The 27,930-nt window shown below is 39.0% G+C and overlaps 3 protein-coding genes across 8 annotated transcripts; all 3 read right to left on the reverse strand.

Moving 5' to 3' along the window:
* Positions 1-161: 161 nt before the first annotated feature.
* On the reverse strand, positions 162-7,132 carry LOC144464123 (uncharacterized). Of its 2 annotated transcripts, XM_078169773.1 has the most exons (8): positions 6,714-7,132; positions 4,060-4,398; positions 3,623-3,683; positions 3,516-3,574; positions 3,204-3,311; positions 3,085-3,122; positions 2,842-2,994; positions 162-2,661 (listed from the first exon to the last, which is right to left on the reverse strand). In XM_078169773.1, the coding sequence occupies exons 1-8, from the start codon at positions 6,751-6,753 to the stop codon at positions 2,473-2,475; spliced, it is 987 nt and encodes a 328-aa protein (XP_078025899.1). In that variant the 5' UTR covers positions 6,754-7,132; the 3' UTR covers positions 162-2,472. The 2 variants fall into 2 exon arrangements, with proteins under 2 accessions (XP_078025899.1, XP_078025898.1); XM_078169772.1 differs by having other exon boundaries at positions 163-2,661; positions 3,516-3,683; positions 6,714-6,796.
* A 1,626-nt stretch (positions 7,133-8,758) lies between these two features.
* Positions 8,759-16,952, reverse strand: LOC144464122 (uncharacterized). Of its 2 annotated transcripts, none has more exons than XM_078169770.1 (7): positions 15,914-16,952; positions 14,603-14,953; positions 14,247-14,414; positions 13,935-14,033; positions 10,756-10,793; positions 10,513-10,665; positions 8,759-9,944 (listed from the first exon to the last, which is right to left on the reverse strand). In XM_078169770.1, the coding sequence occupies exons 1-7, from the start codon at positions 15,951-15,953 to the stop codon at positions 9,756-9,758; spliced, it is 1,038 nt and encodes a 345-aa protein (XP_078025896.1). In that variant the 5' UTR covers positions 15,954-16,952; the 3' UTR covers positions 8,759-9,755. The 2 variants fall into 2 exon arrangements, with proteins under 2 accessions (XP_078025896.1, XP_078025897.1); XM_078169771.1 differs by having other exon boundaries at positions 8,760-9,944; positions 14,253-14,414; positions 15,914-16,951.
* A 1,183-nt stretch (positions 16,953-18,135) lies between these two features.
* LOC144464121 (uncharacterized) lies at positions 18,136-27,664 on the reverse strand. 4 transcript variants are annotated; one of them, XM_078169768.1, is made up of 8 exons: positions 27,461-27,664; positions 24,014-24,367; positions 23,193-23,253; positions 23,086-23,144; positions 22,746-22,853; positions 19,240-19,277; positions 18,997-19,149; positions 18,136-18,428 (listed from the first exon to the last, which is right to left on the reverse strand). In XM_078169768.1, exons 1-8 carry the CDS (start codon positions 27,498-27,500, stop codon positions 18,240-18,242), a joined length of 1,002 nt encoding a protein of 333 aa, XP_078025894.1. In that variant the 5' UTR covers positions 27,501-27,664; the 3' UTR covers positions 18,136-18,239. The 4 variants fall into 4 exon arrangements, with proteins under 4 accessions (XP_078025894.1, XP_078025895.1, XP_078025892.1 ...); XM_078169769.1 differs by having other exon boundaries at positions 23,086-23,253; positions 24,248-24,367; positions 27,461-27,663; XM_078169766.1 differs by having other exon boundaries at positions 23,086-23,253; positions 27,461-27,660.
* Positions 27,665-27,930: the final 266 nt, after the last annotated feature.

The following is a 27,930-nucleotide window of genomic DNA, read 5'->3' on the forward strand; positions in this document are numbered from 1 at the left end:
CTCCAAAAGGCAAAAAGTTAAAGATGGAACATGATTTTAAACATTTCAAGCAAGATTAGTGTTTTACTTTGTTTGTACAATTTTAGAGTGAAAAAAACAATATTTCTTCAACATTTTAACCAAGATTAAGTTTTAATTTAAATCTTTTACGGTTTCAAAATAACAAAAAATCAAAAGGGTCTGAAGCCAAAGTTTGGGCACCCTGCATGGTCAGTGCTCAGTAGCGCCCCCTTTGGCAAGTATCACATCTTCTAAACACTGTGTGTATCCAGCTCAGAGTCTTTCAGTTCTTGTTTGGAGGATTTTCACCCATTCTTCCTGCAAAAGGCTTCTAGCTCTGTGAGACTCTTGGGCCGTCTTCATGCTCTGATCTCTGAGGTCTATCCACAGATGTTTAATGATGTTTAGGTCGGGGGACTGTGAGGGCCATGGCCAAACCTTCAGCTTGCTCCTCTTGAGGTCGTCCATTGTGGATTTGGAGGTGTGTTTAGGATCATTGTCCTGTTGTAGAAGCCATCCTCTCTTCATCTTCAGCTTTTTTACAGATGCTGTGATGTTTGCTTCCAGAATGAATCCATTCCTCCCTCTACCTGTGAAATGTTCCCTGTGCCACTGGCTGCAACACAAGCCCAAAGCATCATCCATCCTCCCCCGTGTTTAACAGTTTGTTCTCCAAACATACCTTTGCTCATTGCGTCCTGAAGTTCTATTTTAACTTCATCAGTCCACAGGACTTGTTTCCAAAAAGCATCAGGCTTGTTTCAATGTTCCTTTGCAAACTTCTGACACTGAATTTTGTGGTGAGGACACAGGAAAGGTTTTCTTCTGATGAAGGTCATATTTGTACAGGTGTGGCTGCACAGTAGAACAGTGCACCACCACTCCAGAGTCTGATGAATCTTCCTGCAGGTCTTTTGCAGTCAAACTGGTGTTTTGATTTGCCTTTCTAACAATCCTACGAGCAGCTCTCTCTGAAAGTTTTCTTGACCTCCACAGTTCCTGTTAACTGACATTTCTTAATGACATTACGAACTGAGGGAACAGCTCCCTGAAAACACTTTGCCGTCTTCTTATAGTCTTCTCCTGCTTTGTGGGCATCAGTTCTTTTAGTTTTCAGAGTGCTAGGCAGCTGTTTAGAGGAGCCCATGGCTGCTGATTGTTGGGACAAGGTTTCAGGAGTCAGAGTATTTATAAAGCTTTGAAATTTACATCACCTGGCCTTTCTTAACGATGACTGTGAACAAGCCAGAGCCCTAAAAAGGTTAATTACATTTTCTTGTAGCGACTGCGCTGCCACCTCAGTGTTTACATTATCAGCATTAACATGAGGGGGCGCTGTTGAGTCAGCTGAAGATCTCGCTGGAAAAACCGACCTCAAGATTCGTGACTTTCCTCGACTCATCTTCAGCTGCAACAAGTCTGTTATAAACTGTTTATTCTTAACGGCATCTCTTATCTTATTTTAATGTTTTGATTTTATTTAAATATTTAAATGTAGTTGATTTCTTTATTTATGACTGAATATAATCTGCACTGTAAAAAGCAGCTCAGGGTCCTGAAGTAAAATGTTTTGTTGCAGGATACAAACTCAGATTTATTGATTCAGTTAAACTTTCTGAATTACAAAGATTATTTTAATGAGTTGTGCTGACACAACATTAATGGTAAATACTGCCAGAAAACTGCCAGTGTTCAATTCAAGTTATGTTTATTATATATAAAAATATGATAATTATTATTGACACTTTGGTATCAAAAGATCAGGAATGTAAAATTTTACAGGCCGTTGTTCTCATGATAACGAGATTCACCACCTCAACACATCAACTACAGTTTGAAAATACAGAATAAATACAGTTTATAACTGCAGTAACTACATATAGACACTTATACAGATGCAATACAAACACGTTCTCATCCCAAGTCGTCACATATCAGTGCTTTGTCAGTGGCCTTTCACGTCTACACATTACACTCTAGGTATCCTCCTGCGCCTGCTGTTGATGTTTTGAAACATCACTACCAACACCAGGACGTCAACAAAAGCACGTGGTTAGGTTAAGAAGAAAACATCATGGTGCGTCTCTACATTCATACGGGAAGTGAACACTGGGCTCCTGGATGAAAGTCCAGGGTTTGTTGGACGCAGCCACCACCTCTCCTCCACGCCCTATAGGGACTTTACTGCTCCTTATATTACATCATTACTAGCAGCATTTAAACCCGACGCCGTCAAGCTGCGTATCGTACCATCGCATCAGACGCCATCCAGCCAACTGGCGGCGTGTTATACCACCATGAAAGGTGGCTGTTGACATCAAGTGTCTGACGCTGAAATCACACACAAAGCAGCTGTATTTGACGACTTCAGAATGAGAACGGGCTGAAATAATAAAAACAGATTTTTGTGTAAATGTTACTCATTCACACCACCAGAGAGTAAATGTGGTGTGGACGGCGTTGAAGCTGCTGCTAAATTGAAGTAACCGTAGAGTACAGAGGAGGTGAATTGTCTTCAGAGTGGCTGCTGTCTGAGCTCACATCTACCAGAGGAACAGAGTAGACAACCTTATCTGTATCACCACAGGGGGCGCTGTGGAGCGACGCACCTTCAGGAAAATCCACCTCAGAGTAGGTGAGTTTACTGGAGTCGTCTTCAGTCTGCAAGAAAACAGAAAAGTTCATCACTTACGCTGGTTTTTGAGTTTATTCACCTGCTTTGTCACATGAGCATCATTTCAGCGTGTGTGCTGCTTCATATCAGCATAACATGTAAAGGGCAAGTTATTTTAGTGGATGTAGCCTAAAGGTGTTTCCTACACCTAAAACCTTTTTACTTACGTTCCTCTGAGGAGTGGCTGCAGTGACAAGGCTGTCTTCGTCTGAGGTTTCGACTCTGTTTGGTTTGACGTAAGAGTAAACTGTGGACATTTCTACAGGACGAGCTCTGCTCTTTCTGTCCTCCTCGCTGATCTCCGCACACACTCTGTTGGTCTGCAGGAAGAGGAGAGGGGTTTGTATTCATGTCAGCTGGTTTCACAAACACTAATGATGCTGAGAAGTCCCAAAATTACTCAGACTCACCTCTGTGACATCAGCATACTCAGTTTCCACAGGAGCTGCTGTAAAACATGCAGTTCAGAGGATTAAGTCCACTGCTAAAACATGTGGATCAGTCACAGAGACACAGACAGTGGCCTCACCTTTGGGTTTACTGGCCCTCTTCCTGCAGAACATCATCAAAGCTGCTGATGATATGATCAACATGATGAGCAGAGTCAGACCCACAAACAACAGCGGACCTTTGGCAGCTGGAGCAGAAGAACAAGTTTGTTTTACACTTCCTGTTTCATTATAAAAATATCTGGGAGCGTAACTGTCAAGCTAATGGTACCATCAACTAAATATTTAAATCATTAACTGAATACATTTACACACACAAGAAAACGCAGTCATGTATTTGCATAAACACAGTATATGGACACACATACAATTAAACAACAAACTAAATGTACCTGAACCTGCAGCTGGTGTTGTGTGTTGCTGTTGAGGCTGCTTGGTGCCTTCAGAGGAGGCTGATGAAGATGTGGAGCTTAAACTCTGTGATGTCGTCAGTGTGGAGGTCGATGGTACAAATGCTGTAACAGGTGGAAGAATCCAGTTTGGGTCTGAAGAGGTTGGAGCTGTGAAACATGAAAACACAACAAATCAATCAGATACTGATCGTACAGATACAAAGAGATCTGTGGAAACATTTCATTGATACAACACAAATTCTCTGTGAATCTATCCGTGTATTTCTGATCATACAGGTGAATGCAGAAAGTGATCAATGTGTTTGGTGCAACAATATTTAAATCAGCTGTGGTGTGTGACAGTCTGAGTTTATCAGATAGTGTATAGATGAACTCTTGGTTTTTAAAGGAGCATTTATCAGAGTTCACAGTGATGAAAATATGCAGCTCTGAATATAATTGTTAACCTAAACATGTTTGATTATTTGAAACATCAGCAGCTGTCAGTGAAGAGTTCATTTCATGACTCCCAGTAGAAACTCACCATCTTTAACGCTGATCTCAAACTGGAAATCTGAAGAGAAGCTTCTGGCCAAATGACATCTGTATCGTCCTGAGTCAGACTTAGTCAGATTTCTGATGCTCACATACAGAAGTGTTTCAGATACTGGAAAAGTTCCTTCTTTATATTCAATGCTGTATCGGCCGCTCTGAGCTGTGGTCTCATCTGTGTCAATGAGAATGCCTCCATCTTTACATTCTTCCTTACAGAAGAGCCTCCTTCCTCCAGAGAATCTGAAGGAGCACGGAACTAAGATGTTTGTTCTTTCAGTTTCTGTGCGCTTGAGGATTTCTGCATTGATGAGACCAGTGTCCTGAAGTGCTGTGAGAAGATGAAGAATCAATAGTTACCATCTGTACTTCCTGTAAGATGTTGTAGTCTGATTTGTTTCACATTTGCAAAGATTATTCATTGATCCACAGAGTCATACTGGGAGCTGCCCAGGTCAACCAGTGCATGAGAATCTTACACTATGTCTCTGATTTGATGTTCAACAGTGAAAACAAACTCTGTGAATTTAAACTGTACAAATTAAGTAGTTGAGTCAATAATAATTAAACCCATGTGAACATTACTGTGTTCAGACAGAACACAAGGTCGATTTTAGAGATGGCAGGATTATATACAAAGTCAGTTAAAATGAAAAGTAAAAAATGTTTCAACTTGAGCAAAAACAAGATATATTTACTAGAGATGTCCCGATCACATTTTTTTTGCATCTGATCCGATACGAGTCCTTTATTTTGAAACCGAGTCCAATCCGATACTTTGCAAAGCATTAAGAAAGAAAAAAAAAGAATGCATCCAAGTTGTCCCATAAGGTTTGTTTTTTGTATTTAAATAGTATCCAAAAAGCTTATCGGTGGTTCAGCAGCACAAAATGTAAACAAATTCAATATCTTCTTCTTGTATTCAACAAACAAAATAGGCCTATATCTTTTGTAGCGGTCTGACACATGAAACAAATATTTTTATTTTACTCAATCAAACCCCACAAAGAAACCATAAAACCCATAAAGCAGGTCCCTTAACACCAAAATTACATGTTTTTTTCTGGTTTCTGTAGAACAAAAGAATTATACTCAATTTTTAAAAAATACAAATACAACAGTAATCAGTTTCAAGAAAGTATATATTTTTTCCACCAAAGAAAAGAAATGTTCCGTTCAGTCAGTTCAATCCAGTTCAAACAAAAAACTCCACTCCGGGATTTCTAAATAACACACAGTTCACAGTTCACAGTTCAATTCAGTTCAATCCACACAGTTCGCTAAACAAAAAAAAAAAAAAAAAAAAAAAAACTCCACCCCAGGTTTTCCCGCAAACAAGGAGGTAAAGAAAATCCACTGTTGGCTCTGACTCAGTTCAGTTTCAAAACAATAAATCAACCCGGCCCGAAGGTTCCAAATGAGGAATAATGAAATGGAAAGTAACCCCCGGCTTTTGCCAACTCACAGGACCGTGTGCCGTAATGCTCCGGCGTTGTTTCGGGCGTGGAGGCTCCGTAGGATCCCTTAATATCATGGCGGAATCTCTGAGGTGAGGCCGGTGACCGGATTGATGATATTCAACAGGGAAGCGCACCTATTTCGCGGACTTTGAGCGGTGTAAAGTGCCGTGGTAGGCCGAATGCACAGAGGACTTCTGGCTCATTTCTCACTCGCCGACGCCATACTGCCAGGAGCTCCATAATGTCGGGGCCGGTCTACCTGGGCTCAGCTGGTCGAGCCATACCACTGGCAATAGCAGGGTGTGTCTAGAGGTGAGCAAGCCATCAGCTGACTGTCTTATAAAAAAAATACATTTATAAAATATAGGCTACAGGATCGCCACACTTTATACATTGGAAAGCGGAGGCAACAATGAACAACATAGATGAAAAACCTGGCCATTTTTGTTGTTTTGATTCCTCTGATCTTTTATTACGGATTACGATTTTGTAAAAGTAATGTAATCAGCGCCGATACTTAGTACTTACAGACTTCAGCTTTAAGATGCTGTCAGATAATTTAGCTGTGACCTGCAGGCTTCTCTTTTTTATTTCAGCTCAGTCTAGTCCTATTACACACAGGTTCCTTATTCTGTGACAAGTTTATTAAAACAGAAGTATTGGGTTGGGTTACAAGTTTGTTACAAAGGCCAAATTAAACACCCAGAAATATGCAGAAAACAAAAAGAGCATCTGTCAGTATCCAGCAGCCCTCCTTCTGTCCCCTGGAGGAAATCCACAAGCTACTGCAACAATAATGTGATGAGCATCAATCATTGTAATACTGTAACATAGATTATTCTCAGATGATATCAGTTTTAGTACTTTGTAAAAAGTTGACTGCAGGACTTTTACTTGTAACAGAGTATTTCTACACTGCAGTATTTCTACTTTTACTTGAGTACAAGCTCTAAGTTCTTCTTTCACCACTCAGTGACTCTGAACAAACTCTGATCACCAAGTTTAACCACAGAAACCAACCACATGTTGGTGGACTGATACAAGACGTGATGAAACAGAGTCACTCATGAGAAACTGTTTCCCATCTGCTGCAAAGTTTAACTGACCGACTGTAAATGAATAAATAAAATAAAAGAAGACATAATGAGCAGAGAGAATGATAGAAATAAAAAGTGAATGTACTCACAGAGGAAGAAGAAGCAGATCAAAGTCTGACAGACGTTCATGTTTGAGGCTCTGATGGTTTTACGCTGCCTCTCTTTCTTCTCTTTCTTCTCTTTCTTCTTCACTGGCAAACCAGGAACTTGTCACTTCTCTAAATGATGGAGTCCCTCCTCCAAACACATCACACACTCAACTCTTCTCTCCTCCCTTCTACATTACATTTTTACCATCCTATATGGAACACACTACCTATAGTGGCATATACAAGTTTGGGCACCTCTGGTCAAAATTTAGTTTACTGTGAGTGGTTAAGTAAGTAGAAGATGACCTGATCTCCAAAAGGCAAAAAGTTAAAGATGGAACATGATTTTAAACATTTCAAGCAAGATTAGTGTTTTACTTTGTTTGTACAATTTTAGAGTGAAAAAAACAACATTTCTTCAACATTTTAACCAAGATTAAGTTTTAATTTAAATCTTTTACGGTTTCAAAATAACAAAAAATCAAAAGGGTTTGAAGCAAAAGTTTGGGCACCCTGCATGGTCAGTGCTCAGTAGCGCCCCCTTTGGCAAGTATCACATCTTCTAAACACTGTGTGTATCCAGCTCAGAGTCTTTCAGTTCTTGTTTGGAGGATTTTCACCCATTCTTCCTGCAAAAGGCTTCTAGCTCTGTGAGACTCTTGGGCCGTCTTCATGCTCTGATCTCTGAGGTCTATCCACAGATGTTTAATGATGTTTAGGTCGGGGGACTGTGAGGGCCATGGCCAAACCTTCAGCTTGCTCCTCTTGAGGTTGTCCATTGTGGATTTGGAGTTGTGTTCAGGATCATTGTCCTGTTGTAGAAGCCATCCTCTCTTCATCTTCAGCTTTTTTACAGATGCTGTGATGTTTGCTTCCAGAATGAATCCATTCCTCCATCTACCTGTGAAATGTTCCCTGTGCCACTGGCTGCAACACAAGCCCAAAGCATCATCCATCCTCCCCCGTGTTTAACAGTTTGTTCTCCAAACATACCTTTGCTCATTGCGTCCTGAAGTTCTATTTTAACTTCATCAATCCACAGGACTTGTTTCCAAAAAGCATCAGGCTTGTTTCGATGTTCCTTTGCAAACTTCTGACGCTGAATTTTGTGGTGAGGACACAGGAAAGGTTTTCTTCTGATGAAGGTCATATTTGTACAGGTGTGGCTGCACAGTAGAACAGTGCACCACCACTCCAGAGTCTGATGAATCTTCCTGCAGGTCTTTTGCAGTCAAACTGGTGTTTTGATTTGCCTTTCTAACAATCCTACGAGCAGCTCTCTCTGAAAGTTTTCTTGACCTCCACAGTTCCTGTTAACTGACATTTCTTAATGACATTACGAACTGAGGGAACAGCTCCCTGAAAACACTTTGCCGTCTTCTTATAGTCTTCTCCTGCTTTGTGGGCATCAATTCTTTTAGTTTTCAGAGTGCTAGGCAGCTGTTTAGAGGAGCCCATGGCTGCTGATTGTTGGGACAAGGTTTCAGGAGTCAGAACTGAAATTTACATCATCTGGCCTTTCCTAACGATGACTGTGAACAAGCCAGAGCCCTAAAAAGGTTAATTACATTTTCTTGTAGCGACTGCGCTGCCACCTCAGTGTTTACATTATCAGCATTAACATGAGGGGGCGCTGTCGAGTCAGCTGAAGATCTCGCTGGAAAAACTGACCTCAGAATTGTGACTTTCCTCGACTCATCTTCAGCTGCAACAAGTCTGTTATAAACTGTTTATTCTTAATGGCATCTCTTATCTTATTTTAATGTTTTGATTTTATTTAAATATTGAAATGTAGTTAATTTCTTTATTGATGACTGAATATAATCTGCACTGTAAAAAGCAGCTCAGGGTCCTGAAGTAAAATGTTTTGTTGCAGGATACAAACTCAGATTTATTGATTCAGTTAAACTTTCTGAATTACAAAGATTATTTTAATGAGTTGTGCTGACACAACATTAATGGTAAATACTGCCAGAAAACTGCCAGTGTTCAATTCAAGTTATGTTTATTATATATAAAAATATGTTAATTATTATTGACACTTTGGTATCAAAAGATCAGGAATGTAAACTTTTACAGGCCGTTGTTCTCATGATAATGAGATTCACCACCTCAACACATCAACTACATTTTGAAAATACAGAATAAATACAGTTTATAACTGCAGTAACTAAATATAGACACTTATGCAGATGCAATACAAACACGTTCTCATCCCAAGTCGTCACATATCAGTGCTTTGTCAGTGGCCTTTCACGTCTATGCTCTAGGTATCCTCCTGCGTTGAAGCTAGGCTTGTGCCGGTTTGAAAATTTTCCAACCGGTTTGATTTAAAGCCAAATATCTAACCGAACCGATATATCGAATTATATACCTAGTTTTACCACTGGGGGTCGCATTTGAGCTATTTTTCCCAATCAAAGCCCATTATAGGTGTAATGCGCTTCCAATCCACTAGGTGGCGGTAACGCTGTATTAACCGCCAATACACACAAGGTTACACAAGAAGAAGAAGAAGAAGCAGAAGGACACCAAGGAACCTTCCTCCGACTCAGCTCTCTCAGTAGAGACATGGCGGTTGAGAGGGCCGAGCGAGAGGACGTTCCTGTAGTAGTTCCAGCCACCCAAATAGTACCAGGAACTTCTTCAGTGGAAACGGGTTACTAGGGCAACAAACTGAATGACTGCTGACTCCCTCGCACTTTTCCCTGCCCCCAATGAAATTTGATCTCTTGCAGCAGCAGTAGACAGCGGAGCTGCGGAGTCCCTCTGAACCCTCTGAGACAAACTAAACAAAACACTTGTAGGCTCCTCCACTTCATTTATAAACAAACATAAACTGTATTACGTTGTCATAATGCATGTTACAATGCAAGATAAGTTGAATATAGTCCCTTGACACGCCGCCGATGTGAAATGTTTTTTTTTTTTTTTCTCTCTCCTCCAGTTTATCTGGTTGACGTGAATTAAACCGGGTGGAGCTCTTAAACCGGACCGAACCGGTTAAACTGGAAATCGGCACAAGCCTAGCTGAAGCTACAGCTAATGTGAAGTAACCGTAGAGTACAGAGGAGGTGAGGTCTTGTCGCTGTGGCTGCTGTCTGAGCTCACATCTACCCGAGGAACAGAATAAACAACCTTATCCGTATCATGACGGGGGGCGCTGTGGAGCGACGCACCTTCAGAAAAATCCACCACAGAGTAGGTGAGTTTACTGGAGTCGTCTTCAGTCTGCAAGAAAACAGAAAAGTTCATCACTTACGCTGGTTTTTGAGTTGATTCACCTGCTTTGTCACAAGAGCATCATTTCAGCGTGTGTGCTGCTTCATATCAACTGTTCACAGGGTTTTATCTCCAAACCTATTGGTTAGTTCATCTCCTTATCCTCCATCTTGCTGATCACATCTTAACGTTTAGTCAGAGGATTTCCTCCTTGAGACAACGGAAGCTTCTTCAGATATGATCATAAAGGAAGGAGTAAAGTCCTCTCCAACTTATTAATTTAAATTCCTTTTAAATCTGAAATATTAACTAACATAAAGTTCATCCACGATTCTCTCTCTACTACAAAATTATTTCCTCTGCTGTACAATAAAAGGCCACGTCTCAAGGCCTGGATCCAAACAACAAATAAAAAGTAACGGAGCAAATAAAAGCACAACAGGTGTGACATCACTCATCATCACCAGAGACAGATGTGAGATAATGACACACAGCTTTAGTGAAACATGTAAAGGTCAAGTTATTTTAGTGGATGTAGCCTAAAGGTGTTTCCTAAACCTAAAACCTTTTTACTTACGTTCCTCTGAGGAGTGGCTGCAGTGACAAGGCTGTATTCGTCCGAGGTTTCGACTCTGTTTGGTTTGACGTAAGAGTAAACTGTGGACATTTCTACAGGAGGAGATCTGCTCTTTCTGTCCTCCTCGCTGACCTCCTCACACACTCTGTTGGTCTGCAGGAAGAGGAGAGGGGTTTGTATTCATGTCAGCTGGTTTCACAAACACTAATGATGCTGAGAAGTCCCAAAATTACTCAGACTCACCTCTGTGACATCAGCATACTCAGTTTCCACAGGAGCTGCTGTAAAACATGCAGTTCAGAGGATTAAGTCCACTGCTAAAACATGTGGATCAGTCACAGAGACACAGACAACCTTTTTACACCCAAACCTCACAGGAACTAACAGGAGCTAAACTCAGGAGCAGGGACGGGAATCAAGAACCGGTTCCACATTGTCCATCAGAATCATTTGCCTCTGATCTTATCAATTCCTTTTATCAATGACATTATGTTTTTCTGACAGTTGCATAAAAACAATGACATCAGCTGCGTCTACGCTGCTGGAACCTTCCAACAGGAAGGAGTCCCCAGGTTTCTTTTCAGCACTGTAGCCAGGCTGACTGAGAGTCAAAGCTCTATTGAGCCTTGTATTCCTTTAGCCCTTAGCAGTAATGATTTTATGAGCTTTTTTAATGACAAAATTCTAACTATTAGAGGCAAAATTCATGACCTCCTGTCCTCAGATAGTACATATCTAACCTCAAACACAGCTGTAAGACCTAATATATATTTAGATTGCTTCTCCCTGATTTCTCTTCAAGAACTGACCACAGTGATTTCTTCATCTAAATCATCAACGTGTCTCTTAGACCCCATCCCAACTAGGCTACTTAAGGAGGTCTTTCCTTCAGTTAACACTCATATATTAGATATGATCAATATATCCTATAACAGGCTATGTACCACAGTCTTTTAAGGTAGCTGTAATTAAATCTCTACTAAAAAAGCCCACCCTAGATCCGAGGTGTTAGCCAACTATAGACCAATATTTAATCTTCCCTTTCTGTCAAAGATCCTTGACAAAGTAGTCGCAGACCAGCTGTGTGATTTTCTCCATGATAATAATTTATTTGAAGAATTTCAGTCAGGATTTAGAGTGCATCATAGCACTGAGACAGCACTAGTTAAAATTACAAATGACCTTCTGATTGCTTCAGACAAAGGACTTGTCTCTGTACTTGTTTTATTAGATCTTAGTGCAGCGTTTGACACAAATGACCATCAAATTCTGCTACAGAGACTGGAACACTTAAGTGGCCTAAAAGGTTCTGCACTGAGCTGGTTTAAATCTTATTTATCTGATCATTTTCAGTTTGTTCACGTTCATGATGAATCATCCTTACGTACTAAAGTTTGTTTTGGAGTTCCGCAAGGTTCTGTGCTCGGACCAATCCTATTTACTCTATATATGCTTCCTTTAGGTAACACCATTAGAAATCACTCTGTAAATTTCCATTGTTATGCGGATGATACTCAGTTGTATTTATCGATGAAGCCAGAAGAAAGTAATCAATTAACTAAACTCCATAACTGCCTTAAAGACATAAAAACCTGGATGAGCACCAATTTCCTGATGTTAAATTCAGACAAAACTGAAGTTATTGTTCTTGGCCCCAAACAACTCAGAGACTCTTTATCTGATGACATAGTTTCTCTAGATGGCATTGCTCTGGCCTCTAGCACTACCGTAAGAAACCTCGGAGTAACATTTGATCAAGATTTGTCTTTTAATTCTCATTTAAAATAAAACTCATGGACTGCATTTTTTCATCTGCATAATATTGCAAAAATTAGGCCTATCCTGACCCGAAAAGATGCAGAAAAATTGGTCTGTTTCTGTCTCTGTCTCTGTGTCACTAACTCGGCTTCTTCTCCGGAGCCTTTGTGCTCCACTGTCTCTCAGGTTAACTCGTATTGCAGCGGTGCCTGGATGGTGTGATGTGTGTGGTTGTGCTGCTGCTGTGGTCCTGCCAGATGCCCCCTGCTGCTGCTGCCATCATTAGTCATACTTCTACTGTTATTATACACATATGATTATTGTCACATATGTATACTATCAGATAGTTTCAACATATTGTACCACAACAGCTAGAATTATAACTATATTATTACAGGGCTCTATTAAATGCTGTATTCTGATTGGTCAGTCGCGGCATTCAGTGGTCTGATATTACGGTCATTACACAGTTGCTAGGGACGCTGCCCCTGCAACACTGCAGCTGTCAAACAACTTCCGATTCTGATTTTAACATTTCTTTTAACTTATTTGGAGAGTAGCTACAAGGATTTTGAGGAATGGGATGCCGCTGAAGAAAAAGAAATGGAGAAGGAAAGAAAAAAATCAAGCGAAAAACGGCTCAAGGAACTGACACCTGAAGAGCTTCAAGTGATAGAAGAGGAGAAAGATGAGATAAATAGCCTACAAAAAAAGACAACAAAGTGGGCTACTGTACTATACTGTGCTGTGCTACAGTACAGTATAGTAGTACTGTACTGACGGACTTTCTCTGCCAAAAACAAAAGAACACGGATTTGAATACACACTCGGCAGTCATGCTTAATGACATTTTATGCGAATTTTATGCCTCGGTTCAGTCCACTAAGCCTGGGTGAGTACATAACTTTCACCAAAAGTTGGAATAGTTCTATCTATTCCCCTGTCGGGATTTATTTTCCCTCATTATATATTATCCCTTACATATCGTCTGTCCTGCATATATATATATATATATATATATATATATATATATATATATATATATATGTATATATATATATATATATATATATATATATATATATATATCTCTGTCTCATTGTGTCATACGGATTACTTAACTTAATTTATTATGTTGATCTGTTCTGTACGACATCTATTGCGCGTCTGTCCGTCCTGGAAGAGGGATCCCTCCTCAGTTGCTCTTCCTGAGGTTTCTACTGTTTTTTTCCCCGTTAAAGGTTTTTTTGGGGAGTTTGTCCTTATCCGCTGCGAGGGTCCAAAGGACAGAGGGATGTCGTATGCTGTAAAGCCCTGTGAGGCAAATTATGATTTGTGATATTGGGCTTTATCAATACAATTGATTGATTGATTGATTGATTGATTGATTGATTGATTGATTGATTGATGGCAGAGAGGAAGAAAGTGTGGGTTCATTTCTTGAAGAAAGATGACAACAGTGCTGCTTGTAATGTTTGTAAAATGATAATGTAAAGTAAGAGTGGAAACACCAGCAAAATGCTGAGACGTCTTTCTACGCAACACAAACCAGGCAGCATGTCTGTTACTGAGGGTAAATATAACCATACACAGAGTCTTGTCTCTGCACAAGTTTCAGATGCTCAGGTGTCTTTGTTATCTGTGTGTGTTTCCTGTAGCCTCACCTTTGGGTTTACTGGCCCTCTTCCTGCAGAACATCATGAAAGCTGCTGATAATATGATCAACATGATGAGCAGAGTCAGACCCACAAACAGCAGCGGACCTTTGGCAGCAGGAGCAGAAGAACAAGTTTGTTTTACACTTCCTGTTTCATTATAAAAATATCTGGGAGCGTAACTGTCAAACTAATGGTACCACCAACTAAATATTTAAATCATTAACTGAATACATTTACACACACAAGAAAACACAGTCGTGTATTTGCATAAACACATTATATGGACACACATACACTTAAACAACAAACTAAATGTACCCGAACCTGCAGCTGGTGTTGTGTGTTGCTGTTGAGGCTGCTTGGTGCCTTCAGAGGAGGCTGATGAAGATGTGGAGCTTAAACTCTGTGATGTCGTCAGTGTGGAGGTCGATGGTACAAATGCTGTAACAGGTGGAAGAATCCAGTTTGGGTCTGAAGAGGTTGGAGCTGTGAAACATGAAAACACAACAAATCAATCAGATACTGATCGTACAGATACAAAGAGATCTGTGGAAACATTTCATTGATACAACACAAATTCTGAATATAATTGTTAACCTAAACATGTTCGATTATTTGAAACATCAGCAGCTGTCAGTGAAGAGTTCATTTCATGACTCCCAGTAGAAACTCACCATCTTTAACTCTGATCTCAAACTCTGAGTATGATGGTATGAAGAAGACAGATCTGAGCAAACCACAGCTGTATCGTCCTGAGTCAGACTCAGTCAGATTTGTGATGCTCACATTCAGAATTGTATACGATGCTGGATAAAATCCTTCTTCATATTTGATGCTGTATCGACCTCTCTGAGCTGTGGTCTCATCTGTGTCAATGAGAATGTCTCCATCTTCACATTCTTCCTTACAGAGGAGCCTTCTTCTTCCAGAGAAAGTGAAGCGACATCCAACTGTGATGTTTCCTCCTTCAGTTCCTGTAACGATGTGGTCTTGTGCATTGATGAGATCAGTGTCCCACAGTGCTGCTGAACAGATGAACAATAAATAGTTATTATCTTTACTTTACATAAGCTGTTGCAGTCTGATGTGTTTCACAGTTACACAGATCATTCACAGATCTACAGAGTCACACCAAGATAAACTGTCCAGTTCAACCAGTCTGTGACTGAGGCCTAACAATTTAATACAACACAAATTTGATTTAGAGTCTTTCAACAAAGATTTCCAACAACAGAATCATCGTTGTGACTCTGATTTGATGTTTCACAAAGAAAAAATAAACAACTCTGTGAATGTAAAGTGCACCAGTTAGATCAAGACAAAATACAAGGTCAGCTTTATTATTATTAATAATAAGAATAAGAATAAGAATATTTTGACTGCAGGACTTTTACTTGTAACAGAGTATTTCTACACTGCAGTATTTCTACTTTTACTTGAGTACAAGCTCTAAGTTCTTCTTTCACCACTCAGTGACTCTGAACAAACTCTGATCACCAAGTTTAACCACAGAAACCAACCACATGTTGGTGGACTGATACAGGATGTGATGAAACAGAGTCACTCATGAGAAACTGTTTCCCATCTGCTGCAAAGTTTAACTGACCAGATTCAGATCAGATTACTTTATTAAATACCCGTAGGTAGATTTGTTTTGCAGTTTTTGGAGAGCAGGCATTCAACTTAACTAATTAAATGCAGATACTCAGGACAGACAGACAGACAGACAGACAGCACAATAAAGTAACAATAAAGTGCGTCAGGCTACACACAAACCACAGGAAGCCTGAAGCACTTTATTGTTACTGTTTTGTGTATGTAAATATTGTCAGTGCTGTCTGTCTGTCTGTCCTGAGTATCTGCATTTAATTAGTTAAATTGGGTTAGTTAATTAGTTAACTGACCGACTGTAAATAAATAAAATAAAATAAAAGAAGACATAATGAGCAGAGAGATTGATAGAAATAAAAAGTGAATGTACTCACAGAGGAAGAAGAAGCAGATCAAAGTCTGACAGACGTTCATGTTTGAGGCTCTGATGGTTTAACGCTGCCTCTCTTTCTTCTCTTTCTTCTTCACTGGCAAACCAGGAACTTGTCACTTCTCTAAATGATGGAGTCCCTCCTCCAAACACATCACACACTCAACTCTTCTCTCCTCCCTTCTACATTACATTTTTACCATCCTATATGGAACACACTACCTATAGTGTGGGAGATTCTGGGGCAGCTGAGGGCTGTACCTGACACAGACAATACCCACAGTGAGGGGAACTCTTAGGAAGACGGTCTGGTGTAAGCTGAAAGACATTTATTTCAGTTTATTAATATCTGTTGGTGAGTCTGTGTCCGTCAGGAATAGTAGGCTCTGATTGTTGCTGACATCGGAGGACTAAAAGGCGACACAGGGAGATTTTGATAAACAGGATCTCAAATCAAAACCACTCTTAAATAGAAATTGTTCAATCACTTCAGTTCAGTTTTAAACTGTTTTTAAATGTCCTTTAATATTGAAATGTCTTGTTGGTCTGTTTAATGTTCATTCTGTCTGTTTTCATGTGAAGCACTCACTGTTTATAATGTCCTTATTGTAAAGCACTTTGTGCTGCATTTCTTGTATGAAAGGTGATATAAATATATATTATTATATATGCAGGTTTATGTCTGGTTTTACATTAAAACTAGACTTGGTTGTAACTTAAAGCATCAGTGTCAGATTTCTGTCCATTATTGAGTCCTAGATGTCATTTTTTTATCAAAACAATCACAAACATATTCCAGTTTACGCAGCTTCAAATATTAATACAACGCCAACATTTTCTTGTAGCGACTGCGCTGCCACTTCAGCGTTTACCTGAGACACATAGACGACATTATCAGCATTACCATGAGGGGGCGCTGTTGAGTCAGCTGAAGAGCTCGTTGGAAAAACTGACCCCAGAGTGGTGACTTTCCTCGACTCATCTTCAGCTGCAACAAGTCTGTTATAAACTGTTTATTCTTAACGGCATCTCTTATCTTATTTTAATGCTCTGATTTTATTTAAATATTTAAATGTAGTTAATTTCTTTATTTATTTATTATTTATATAATCTGCACTGTAAAAAGCAGCTCAGGGTCCTGAAGTAAAATGTTTTGTTGCAGGATACAAACTCAGATTTATTGATTCAGTTAAACTTTCTGAATTACAAAGATTATTTTAATGAGTTGTGCTGACACAACATTAATGGTAAATACTGCCAGAAAACTGCCAGTGTTCAATTCAAGTTATGTTTATTATATATAAAAATATGTTAATTATTATTGACACTTTGGTATCAAAAGATCAGGAATGTAAAATTTTACAGGCCGTTGTTCTCATGATAATGAGATTCACCACCTCAACACATCAACTACATTTTGAAAATACAGAATAAATACAGTTTATAACTGCAGTAACTAAATATAGACACTTATGCAGATGCAATACAAACACGTTCTCATCCCAAGTCGTCACATATCAGTGCTTTGTCAGTGGCCTTTCACGTCTATGCTCTAGGTATCCTCCTGCGTTGAAGCTAGGCTTGTGCCAGTTTGAAAATTTTCCAACCGGTTTGATTTAAAGCCAAATATCTAACCGAACCGATATATCGAATTATATACCTAGTTTTACCACTGGGGGTCGCATTTGAGCTATTTTTCCCAATCAAAGCCCATTATAGGTGTAATGCGCTTCCAATCCACTACGTGGCGGTAACGCTGTATTAACCGCCAATACACACAAGGTTACACAAGAAGAAGAAGAAGAAGCAGAAGGACACCAAGGAACCTTCCTCCGACTCAGCTCTCTCAGTAGAGACATGGCGGTTGAGAGGGCCGAGCGAGAGGACGTTCCTGTAGTAGTTCCAGCCACCCAAATAGTACCAGGAACTTCTTCAGTGGAAACGGGTTACTAGGGCAACAAACTGAATGACTGCTGACTCCCTCGCACTTTTCCCCGCCCCCAATGAAATTTGATCTCTTGCAGCAGCAGTAGACAGCGGAGCTGCGGAGTCCCTCTGAACCCTCTGAGACAAACTAAACAAAACACTTGTAGGCTCCTCCACTTCATTTATAAACAAACATAAACTGTATTACGTTGTCATAATGCATGTTACAATGCAAGATAAGTTGAATATAGTCCCTTGACACGCCGCCGATGTGAAATGTTTTTTTTTTTTTCTCTCTCTCTCCTCCAGTTTATCCGGTTGACGTGAATTAAACCGGGTGGAGCTCTTAAACCGGACCGAACCGGTTAAACTGGAAATCGGCACAAGCCTAGCTGAAGCTACAGCTAATGTGAAGTAACCGTAGAGTACAGAGGAGGTGAGGTCTTGTCGCTGTGGCTGCTGTCTGAGCTCACATCTACCCGAGGAACAGAATAAACAACCTTATCCGTATCATGACGGGGGGCGCTGTGGAGCGACGCACCTTCAGAAAAATCCACCACAGAGTAGGTGAGTTTACTGGAGTCGTCTTCAGTCTGCAAGAAAACAGAAAAGTTCATCACTTACGCTGGTTTTTGAGTTGATTCACCTGCTTTGTCACAAGAGCATCATTTCAGCGTGTGTGCTGCTTCATATCAACTGTTCACAGGGTTTTATCTCCAAACCTATTGGTTAGTTCATCTCCTTATCCTCCATCTTGCTGATCACATCTTAACGTTTAGTCAGAGGATTTCCTCCTTGAGACAACGGAAGCTTCTTCAGATATGATCATAAAGGAAGGAGTAAAGTCCTCTCCAACTTATTAATTTAAATTCCTTTTAAATCTGAAATATTAACTAACATAAAGTTCATCCACGATTCTCTCTCTACTACAAAATTATTTCCTCTGCTGTACAATAAAAGGCCACGTCTCAAGGCCTGGATCCAAACAACAAATAAAAAGTAACAGAGCAAATAAAAGCACAACAGGTGTGACATCACTCATCATCACCAGAGACAGATGTGAGATAATGACACACAGCTTTAGTGAAACATGTAAAGGTCAAGTTATTTTAGTGGATGTAGCCTAAAGGTGTTTCCTAAACCTAAAACCTTTTTACTTACGTTCCTCTGAGGAGTGGCTGCAGTGACAAGGCTGTATTCGTCCGAGGTTTCGACTCCATGTGGTTTGGCATAAGAGTAAACTGTGGACATTTCTACAGGAGGAGATCTGCTCTTTCTGTCCTCCTCGCTGATCTCCTCATACACTCTGTTGGTCTGCAGGAAGAGGAGAGGGGTTTGTATTCATGTCAGCTGGTTTCACAAACACTAATGATGCTGAGAAGTCCCAAAGTTACTCAGACTCACCTCTGTGACATCAGCATACTCAGTTTCCACAGGAGCTGCTGTAAAACATGCAGTTCAGAGGATTAAGTCCACTGCTAAAACATGTGGATCAGTCACAGAGACACAGACAACCTTTTTACACCCAAACCTCACAGGAACTAACAGGAGCTAAACTCAGGAGCAGGGACGGGAATCAAGAACCGGTTCCACATTGTCCATCAGAATCATTTGCCTCTGATCTTATCAATTCCTTTTATCAATGACATCATGTTTTTCTGACAGTTGCATAAAAACAATGACATCAACTGCGTCTACACTGCTGAAAACTTGCAACAGGAAGGAGTCATGGTGTAGAGGAAGAAAGTGTGGGTTGTAAAATAATAATGTCAAGTAAGAGTGGTAAGAGACTACGCAACGCAGGCTTAAATTCAGTGCTTCTTTACAGTGAATAAATTAATGTCAGCACGCTTACCGTCAAGAACATTAAACTGGAACAGCACTAACATAGTTAACAGATGATTGTCTACGACATACAGACAATAAAAAGTTGGTGGGTGCAGTTTCATTAGATTTTAGTGCAGCTTTCGATGTAATAGATCATAACACACTACTGAACAAACTCAAGTGCTAAAATTTTACACATAATGCCATAGAATGGTTTAAAAACTACTTGTCCAACAGGAAACTGTGTTTTTTTATAATGGCAGTTTTTCACAGGTGGGACAACTACAGTGTGGTGTCCCGCAGGGCAGCTGCCTCGGACCTGTTTTATTTTCCATATTCACAAATGACCTACCACTTGTTCTAAATCATACAACAGCAGCTATGCATGCAGATGACACAACCTTATATATGCCAGCAGATGCAATTAATAATCTAACAGTGACAATGAACTTACAATTTGTAATAACATGGGTGAGTAGTAATAAATTAGTTCTCAACTTATAAAAAACAAAAAGCATTGTATTTGGATCACATATTGCATTGAAAAATAAGCCTAAATTAAATTTATCATTTAAAGGAACGCCAAACCAACAGGTAAAGGAGACAAAATTGCTTAGTATTATTTTGGACAGTAAATTAACATGGTCAAAGCAGGTTGATAAGATTGTTGCAGAGATGGGAAGAAGTTTGTCAGTCATCAAGAGATGTACCAAATACCACAACAATGCATCTCCCAAATTGGTCCTCACTCACTTGGATTATTGTCCAGTGGTTTGGTCTAGTGCTGCCGAGAAAGATTTGTTAAAATTACAACTGCTCCAAAATAGAGCTGCACGTGTTGCTCCGTGTTGTGCAAAAAGGACGAACATCAACGAAATGCATGCCACTTTAGGATGGCCATTAGTAAAAGACAGACTTCTTATCTCTCTGCTTTCTTTTGTTGAAAACATCTCATCTACTGAGGTCCCAAGTATCTTGTACAACCAACTTAATTTTAGCTTTGTCATACACTCCTACGACACCAGACATGCATCACAAGGTCTCTTTGTGCTTCCCATCTCAAATACCAGTTCAATGCAACACACAGTATTTTGCAGAGCAATGAAAGAGCTGAATAGTCTACACATACATTGTTTAAGTGTTTATTGTTTTATTGTTTATTGTGCTGCAAATTTGAAATTGTTTTGTAACTATGTTGTTGCCTGAGGTATCAGGAAGAATGTTATTTTGCCTGTATTAAGTTTTTAAACTGTTTTTTTTTTTTTTTTTTTTAAATGTACTGTAATGTAATGTGTTTTAATGCTATGCAATATAATTTCGTGTGTGGACCCCAGGAAGAGTAGCTGCTACTAATGTGGTAGCTAATGGGGATCCAAATAAACAATAATGGTATTGGTTTCAATAAAGTCTTCTCAATTCCCGTCCCCACTCAGGAACTATAGACGGGTGCTGGTGAGGATTTTTTATCTATTTATTTTTGACTGAACTTTAGGAGGGTTACTTTTGTTTTATTTATTTTTTTATTTAAATATATTTCCTTTTAGGTGCAATTTTAGCATTCTGGACATAATTTTTATCCCTTACAAATGTATGCATTAATAGTATAAAATGAAACATTTTACCTCTAAAAATGATGCTACTAGTGATGAATTGTCTTTAATTATTTAGCTCTGTGGTCATTTAATACCAGGTTTCATTAACATATCCATCCCTACAGAGAACTAAGTGCACATTAAATACAGTTCCCATTCCTTTGATTACAATGAGCGTCTCTTTTTCTTGCTGTAATCCATTGTGTACAACTGGAAAGCAGTCAGTCCATTGTATGCAAATCCTAAAGCAGAAATGCCACCATGCACCACATTTCAACTTTAGGGTGCGGTCGGTCACACATGGGTGAAATTAACACTGGCGAATATTTGCCTGCTGTTTACTTCCTCTCAACGCGAGAAAAGGGGCAATAAAACATTTGCTTCCGGTAGCAAAGCAAATTTGCATCTTTGCAACAGGTGGAGTTTAAATTTGGTGAGCTTAGACCAGCAAAGTCACAGCCTCAACCAATAGCAAAGAAGTAGGTGTGGAGATGACATCGATTGTTGCTTGGTCTATGAACTATGTCTATGTCTATGATACTGGCCATGAACAATGTCCCCCCATGAGAGATGTTGCCTGAGTCGGGAGACCATCATGGAACATAAGAAAATGGAAAATGTACCAAAAAAATTAAGTTGTGCTGTATTCATTAGCTAGCGAGCTAACATTAGCTACCAAGCTACGTTTCCACATCGTCATGGCACCCTGATGCTTAGAGTCATCTGAAACTGAGCAAATGCACGTGAGTCACCATCACCTGCCTGAATGTGGGCAGTGGTGAGTGTGACGCACACAGGAAGTGACGTGACTGTTCATGTTTCATCTTTTCTCAAAACTCAGAGTTTACCAAACTGAGATTGTCCCAGTGTCTGGATCCTCTCTCCTCATGACTTCCTCAGTTCCAAAGTCTAAACAACAGCCTAACAGATTTGAAATTAGTGGTAGATTTAGATGCACACGGGTGAGATTATGGAACACTGACAAAAAATAATAACTGATGATAAAGGTCATTAGAGTCAGATAAGTTCAGCTCCACTTCATTTTTTAAAATACATTTTAAAATGTTGTACATACAGTAAATAGTTATGATATCACAGATATGGTGGGTTATGTAATCTAGGAATATCTAGTGACTTTTTGGGCAGTTTTACCCAACCAGCAGAGGCAGATGGCCGCCCACCACAGAGTCTCAGTTCTGCCTGTTAGAAGGAAGTGTTTCCTCACAACCGTCTCACAACAGAGGAAAATAATGAGTCCATGCTCTTGGTGGAAATTTGTTTGAATTGTTGGGTCTCTGTAAATTAAAAAGTATGGTCCAGACATGCACGTATGAAAAGTGTCGTTATGATGTGATGATATATAACTTGACTTTAGCTACTTTCAATTGAAAAAAGATGAAACCCTCCTTTAAGCACCTTGTGCACTTTTTTTGTCTGAGAGTTTTAAATGTTCAGGTGTCTTTGTTATGTGTGTGTTTCCTGTAGCCTCACCTTTGGGTTTACTGGCCCTCTTCCTGCAGAACATCATCAAAGCTGCTGATAATATGATCAACATGATGAGCAGAGTCAGACCCACAAACAGCAGCGGACCTTTGGCAGCAGGAGCAGAAGAACAAGTTTGTTTTACACTTCCTGTTTCATTATAAAAATATCTGGGAGCGTAACTGTCAAACTAATGGTACCATCAACTAAATATTTAAATCATTAACTGAATACATTTACACACACAAGAAAACACAGTCATGTATTTGCATAAACACAGTATATGGACACATACACACTTACACACATACATACACTTACATACACTTAAACAACAAACTAAATGTACCTGAACCTGCAGCTGGTGTTGTGTGTTGCTGTTGAGGCTGCTTGGTGCCTTCAGAGGAGGCTGATGAAGATGTGGAGCTTAAACTCTGTGATGTCATCAGTGTGGAGGTCGATGGTACAAATGCTGTAACAGGTGGAAGAATCCAGTTTGGGTCTGAAGAGGTTGGAGCTGTGAAACATGAAAACACAACAAATCAATCAGATACTGATCGTACAGATACAAAGAGATCTGTGGAAACATTTCATTGATAAAACACAAATTCTCTGTGAATGTATCCGTGTATTTCTGATCATACAGGTGAATGCAGAAAGTGATCAATGTGTTTGGTGCAACAATATTTAAATCAGCTGTGGTGTGTGACAGTCTGAGTTTATCAGATAGTTTACAGATGAACTCTTGGTTTTTAAAGGAGCATTTATCAGAGTTCACAGTGATGAAAATATGCAGCTCTGAATATAATTGTTTAGGGCTGCCACTAACGATTATTTTCATTGTCGACTAATCTGTCGATTATTTCTTTGATTAGTCGACTAATCAATTCATCGAAAAATGTGTTAAAATGTTGAAAAATGTCGGTCTGTCTTGTCCAAACCCCAAAATTACGTCATCTAATGTCTTGTTTCATACTCACGGCAAAGGGTTTTAGTTCACCGTCACAGGAGAGTGTGTAAAGCTGCCAATATCTCACGTAAGAAGCTGCAATAAGAGTATTTTGGGGTACTTTTATAGTACTTTTCTATGAAAAAATGACTCAAACCAATTAGTTGATTACTAAAATAGTCACCAATCATTTTAATAGTCGATTAGTCATCGATTAGTCGACTAATCGTGGCAGCCCTATAATTGTTAACCTAAACATGTTAGATTATTTGAAACATCAGCAGCTGTCAGTGAAGAGTTCATTTCATGACTCCCAGTAGAAACTCACCATCTTTAACTCTGATCTCAAACTTTGAGTATGATGGTATGAAGAAGACAGATCTGTCCAAACGACAGCTGTATCGTCCTGAGTCAGACTCAGTAAGATTTGTGATGTTCACATTCAGAATTGTATACGATGCTGGAAAAGTTCCTTCTTTATATTTGATGCTGTATCGACCTCTCTGAGCTGTGACCTCATGTGTGTCAATGAGAATGTCTCCATCTTTACATTCTTCCTTACAGAAGAGCCTTCTTCTTCCAGACAACTTGAAGTTACACACAACTGTGATGTTTCCTCCTTCAGCTCCTGTAACGATGTGGCCTTGTGCATTGATGACACCAGTGTTTCCCCGCAGTGCTGCTGAAAAGATGAACATTCAATAGTTATTATCTGTCCTTCCCGTAGGATGTTACAGTCTGATTTGTTTGAGAGATCATTCATAAATCCACAGAGCCGTACTGGAATAAACTGGTTTGGTTTGGGTCATTTTTGCATTTATTTGACAGTGTAGAGGTTTGATTGGAAACAGAAGGGGATGACATGCACCAACACAAACAAAGGTCCCAGGGCTGGAATCAAACCTGGTACATTACAATAACATGACATGTGCAGAAACCTCTCTGCCACCAAGGCGCACCAATCCAACAGAGATTTGATTTGGTTTCTTTCACCAAAGATTTCAACCATCAGAATCTTAAATTCTAACTCTGGTCTGATGTTTGAAGGAAAAAACAAAAAAAACATGTAAACTGCACTACTCAAGTAATTCAGTCAATAACAATTAACAGATGGAAACATTACTGCGTTTTCAGACAAATGTAAAGTCAGGTTTAGAGTAGGGCTGCCATGATTAGTCGACTAATCGATGACTAATTGACTATCAAAATAATCTGTGACTATTTTAGTAGTCGACTAATCGGTTTGAGTCATTTTTCATAGAAAAGTACTATAAAAGTACCCCAAAATACTCTTATTGCAGCTTCTTACATTCAAATATTGTCAGCTTTACACACTCTCTCATGACGGTGAACTGAAACCCTTTGGCCTGAGTACGAAACAAGACATTAGATGAAATAATTCTGGGGTTTGGGAGAGACAGGCCGACATTTTTCAACATTTTTATACATTTTTCGGTAAAATGATCAGTCGACTAATCGAAGAAATAATCGACAGATTAGTCGACAATGAAAATAATACCTAGTTTAGAGGTGGCTTAATTGAATGCAAAGTCAAGGAAATGGCAAGTTTAAAAAGACTCAACTTGAATGAAAAGTTTGTTCTAACAGGACAGACTGTGGAGGAAGGTAAGATAAGATGATCAATCAATTTTATTTATTTATAAGCCCAATATCACAAATAACAACTGCCTCCTTTTTTCAGACCACAGCGGGGAAATTTGCAACATTACAGCAGCAGAGGGAAACTGCAAACAGGAAGCATCAGTAGAAATAAACCACAAAGCTATATATAAATATGTATCGTTAAAAAAGAAAAACACGGGGCACTGTAACAAGTAAGCTGTGTGGTGCACCCCAGGTCCAAACCAGGATCCATCTGGCTGTAAGGCAACAGTGCTAACCACTGCAACACTGTGCCACCCCGCTGTTTGGGGTCAATCAACAAAAAGCAGTCAAACTGGTACGAATATCAGCAAATATTGGCTGCTATACAGTGTTTGTTGTTATTAATATAAGCCTTAGACTGATTGGTTTTAAATGATCCCAACTTATCCAACTGATGCTGCCTGTTTTCAAAGACTAATTTTCAACTCAATTATCTGCAGCTGTAGTCAGATATCAGCTCCACTAGGGCCACACGGAGGTGGATTTCAAACAAATGCACGTTGTGGTTTTTTTTTTTTTTTTAATTAAGTTTTAGTTTGTCTGTTTTGTCAAGTTCTTTGTAATTTTCTTTGTATTTGTGACTCACTGAAACTTCCTAAACAGACCCACCAGTGGCCACTTATTACAGACTGATGCTGTGCGTCCAAACATTGTTCACACAGAACTTTATTCTTAATTTCAGTGGAGATTCCAAAGTTTTTAAAAGACACCAAATATGTCCGACTGAACTTTGGGGAATTATGTATAAAATCATGCACAATGCATCTAGAATATTTTCATTCAATCAAATGATTAAGTCGTAATAAACACGGTGGCCTGGGCAGAATATTTCATACAGTGTTAAACCAACAACAAACTTCAATAAAGAGCTGGAAAAAGCTGATACAAAAAAAGAACATGTTATTCAACTACTGTCCTAACCCTAAAGCTACTTAAGATTAAAAAAAGATTAAAACTGGATGTTAGGGTTTCTTGCATTAAAAATGAATTTCCATCTTTTAATTGCTTGTTTGCAGGGGAAATGAGATTTTCATGTGTTACATTAATATTGTCTCCAATATTCTGTGACAGTAGGCTGACACATGGGGAATAAAATGTTCACAAGATATGAGTTTAAAAAATAAATATCAAAAAATGCAAGTCTACAAATAAGAATCATACAAATTAGTAGTTTACAAAATATATTTTTAAGAGCTGAACACGACTGCTAACAATAGTTTACTGCTGCAGAGCTGCTGTTCTTCTGAAGCTGAAATATATAAAATCTTTTTTCAGCTCGAACAGATTCAACAGGAAGATTAAAGGAAGTCAGCTGTGACTTTAAAGCTAAGATGATGATGATGATAATTATTATTAATATTGTTATTTTGTTTTTGCTAAATTTTGCTGTATATTAGACATATGCTGATTAATTTGTGATTAATGAATTAAAACAAAAGTACTAGGAAGGGTTACAAGCTTATTGAGCCACAAAAAAAGGAGTGGCATCTACCACATTGACCAAAGTGAATACCCAGAAATACAGAAAACAAAAACATCTGCTGCTATACTGCAGCTGTCCTTCTGTACCCAGGAGGAAATCCACAAACTACCCACAGTGTACAAAGCATTTAGAATTAGCTCCGCTTTTACCAGCTGCAACTTCAAAGTGATGAACACATTCATGCATCAATCATTAAAATACAGTAACAAAGCATAGATCTTTCTGAAATGAACTTTTTTGCATAATGAGTACTTTTACTTTTGTTACTTTAAGTACATTTTGATGATAGTAGTTTTTGTACTTTGTTAAAATTTGACTGCAGGACTTTTTGGAATATTTCTACACTGCAGTATTTCTACTTTTACTTGAGTACAAGCTCTAAGTTCTTCTTTCACCACTCAGTGACTCTGAACAAACTCTGATCACCAAGTTTAACCACAGAAACCAACCACATGTTGGTGGACTGATACAAGACGTGATGAAACAGAGTCACTCATGAGAAACTGTTTCCCATCTGCTGCAAAGTTTAACTGACCGACTGTAAATGAATAAATAAAAGAACTAAAAAGAAAATTTAAACATCGATGAGAAAAGAGAGAATGATAAAAATAGAGTGAGTGTACTCACAGAGGAAGAAGAGGCAGATCAAAGTCTGATAGACGTTCATGTTTGAGGCTCTGATGGTTTAACGCTGCCTCTCTTTCGTTTCAGAAACTTCTCACTTCTCTAAATGACTAAGTTCCTCCTCCAAACTCATCACACACAGTCTGACCTTTACTCTCCTTCCTTCCTTATTAGTTTTTTTTTTTTCATCACAGCAGAGTCGATTACCTGGAAGTTTATGTATGAATGTATTTTTTTTTTTCAATTAAAAGCAGTATAAATGTAATGTTTTTGTCTGCACTGCAAAAATCTTTTTTTTTTTGACTTGATTCCAATATAAATGTATTTGATAATTATTTTTGATTTAAATTGGTGTATTTTCAGGACAGAATAAGGCAGCCTGCTGCAGTAGAATAAAGAGAAATTACACTTATTAAAACTAAAATTGACATTTTATTTTTATTTTATTTTAATATAGCTATTTGATTTAATTT

This window comes from Epinephelus lanceolatus, chromosome 8 (genome assembly GCF_041903045.1).
Source record: "Epinephelus lanceolatus isolate andai-2023 chromosome 8, ASM4190304v1, whole genome shotgun sequence".
NCBI classification, from domain to species: domain Eukaryota; kingdom Metazoa; phylum Chordata; class Actinopteri; order Perciformes; family Serranidae; genus Epinephelus; species Epinephelus lanceolatus.

Excerpts from the sequence above, each read along its gene's own strand:
- LOC144464123 (XM_078169772.1), bottom strand. The coding sequence starts at position 6,753 with ATGAACGTCTGTCAGACTTTGATCTGCTTCTTCTTCCTCT. Across the intron at positions 4,399-6,713 it reads GATCTGCTTCTTCTTCCTCT|CACTTCAGGACACTGGTCTC; the intron begins GTGAGTACATTC and ends ATCTTCTCACAG. Across the intron at positions 2,662-2,841 it reads CAGCCACTCCTCAGAGGAAC|ACTGAAGACGACTCCAGTAA; the intron begins GTAAGTAAAAAG and ends GTTTTCTTGCAG.
- LOC144464122 (XM_078169770.1), bottom strand. The coding sequence starts at position 15,953 with ATGAACGTCTGTCAGACTTTGATCTGCTTCTTCTTCCTCT. Across the intron at positions 14,954-15,913 it reads GATCTGCTTCTTCTTCCTCT|CAGCACTGTGGGACACTGAT; the intron begins GTGAGTACATTC and ends TCATCTGTTCAG. Across the intron at positions 9,945-10,512 it reads CAGCCACTCCTCAGAGGAAC|ACTGAAGACGACTCCAGTAA; the intron begins GTAAGTAAAAAG and ends GTTTTCTTGCAG.
- LOC144464121 (XM_078169766.1), bottom strand. The coding sequence starts at position 27,500 with ATGAACGTCTATCAGACTTTGATCTGCCTCTTCTTCCTCT. Across the intron at positions 24,368-27,460 it reads GATCTGCCTCTTCTTCCTCT|CAGCACTGCGGGGAAACACT; the intron begins GTGAGTACACTC and ends TCATCTTTTCAG. Across the intron at positions 22,854-23,085 it reads AACACCAGCTGCAGGTTCAG|CTGCCAAAGGTCCGCTGCTG; the intron begins GTACATTTAGTT and ends CTTCTGCTCCTG.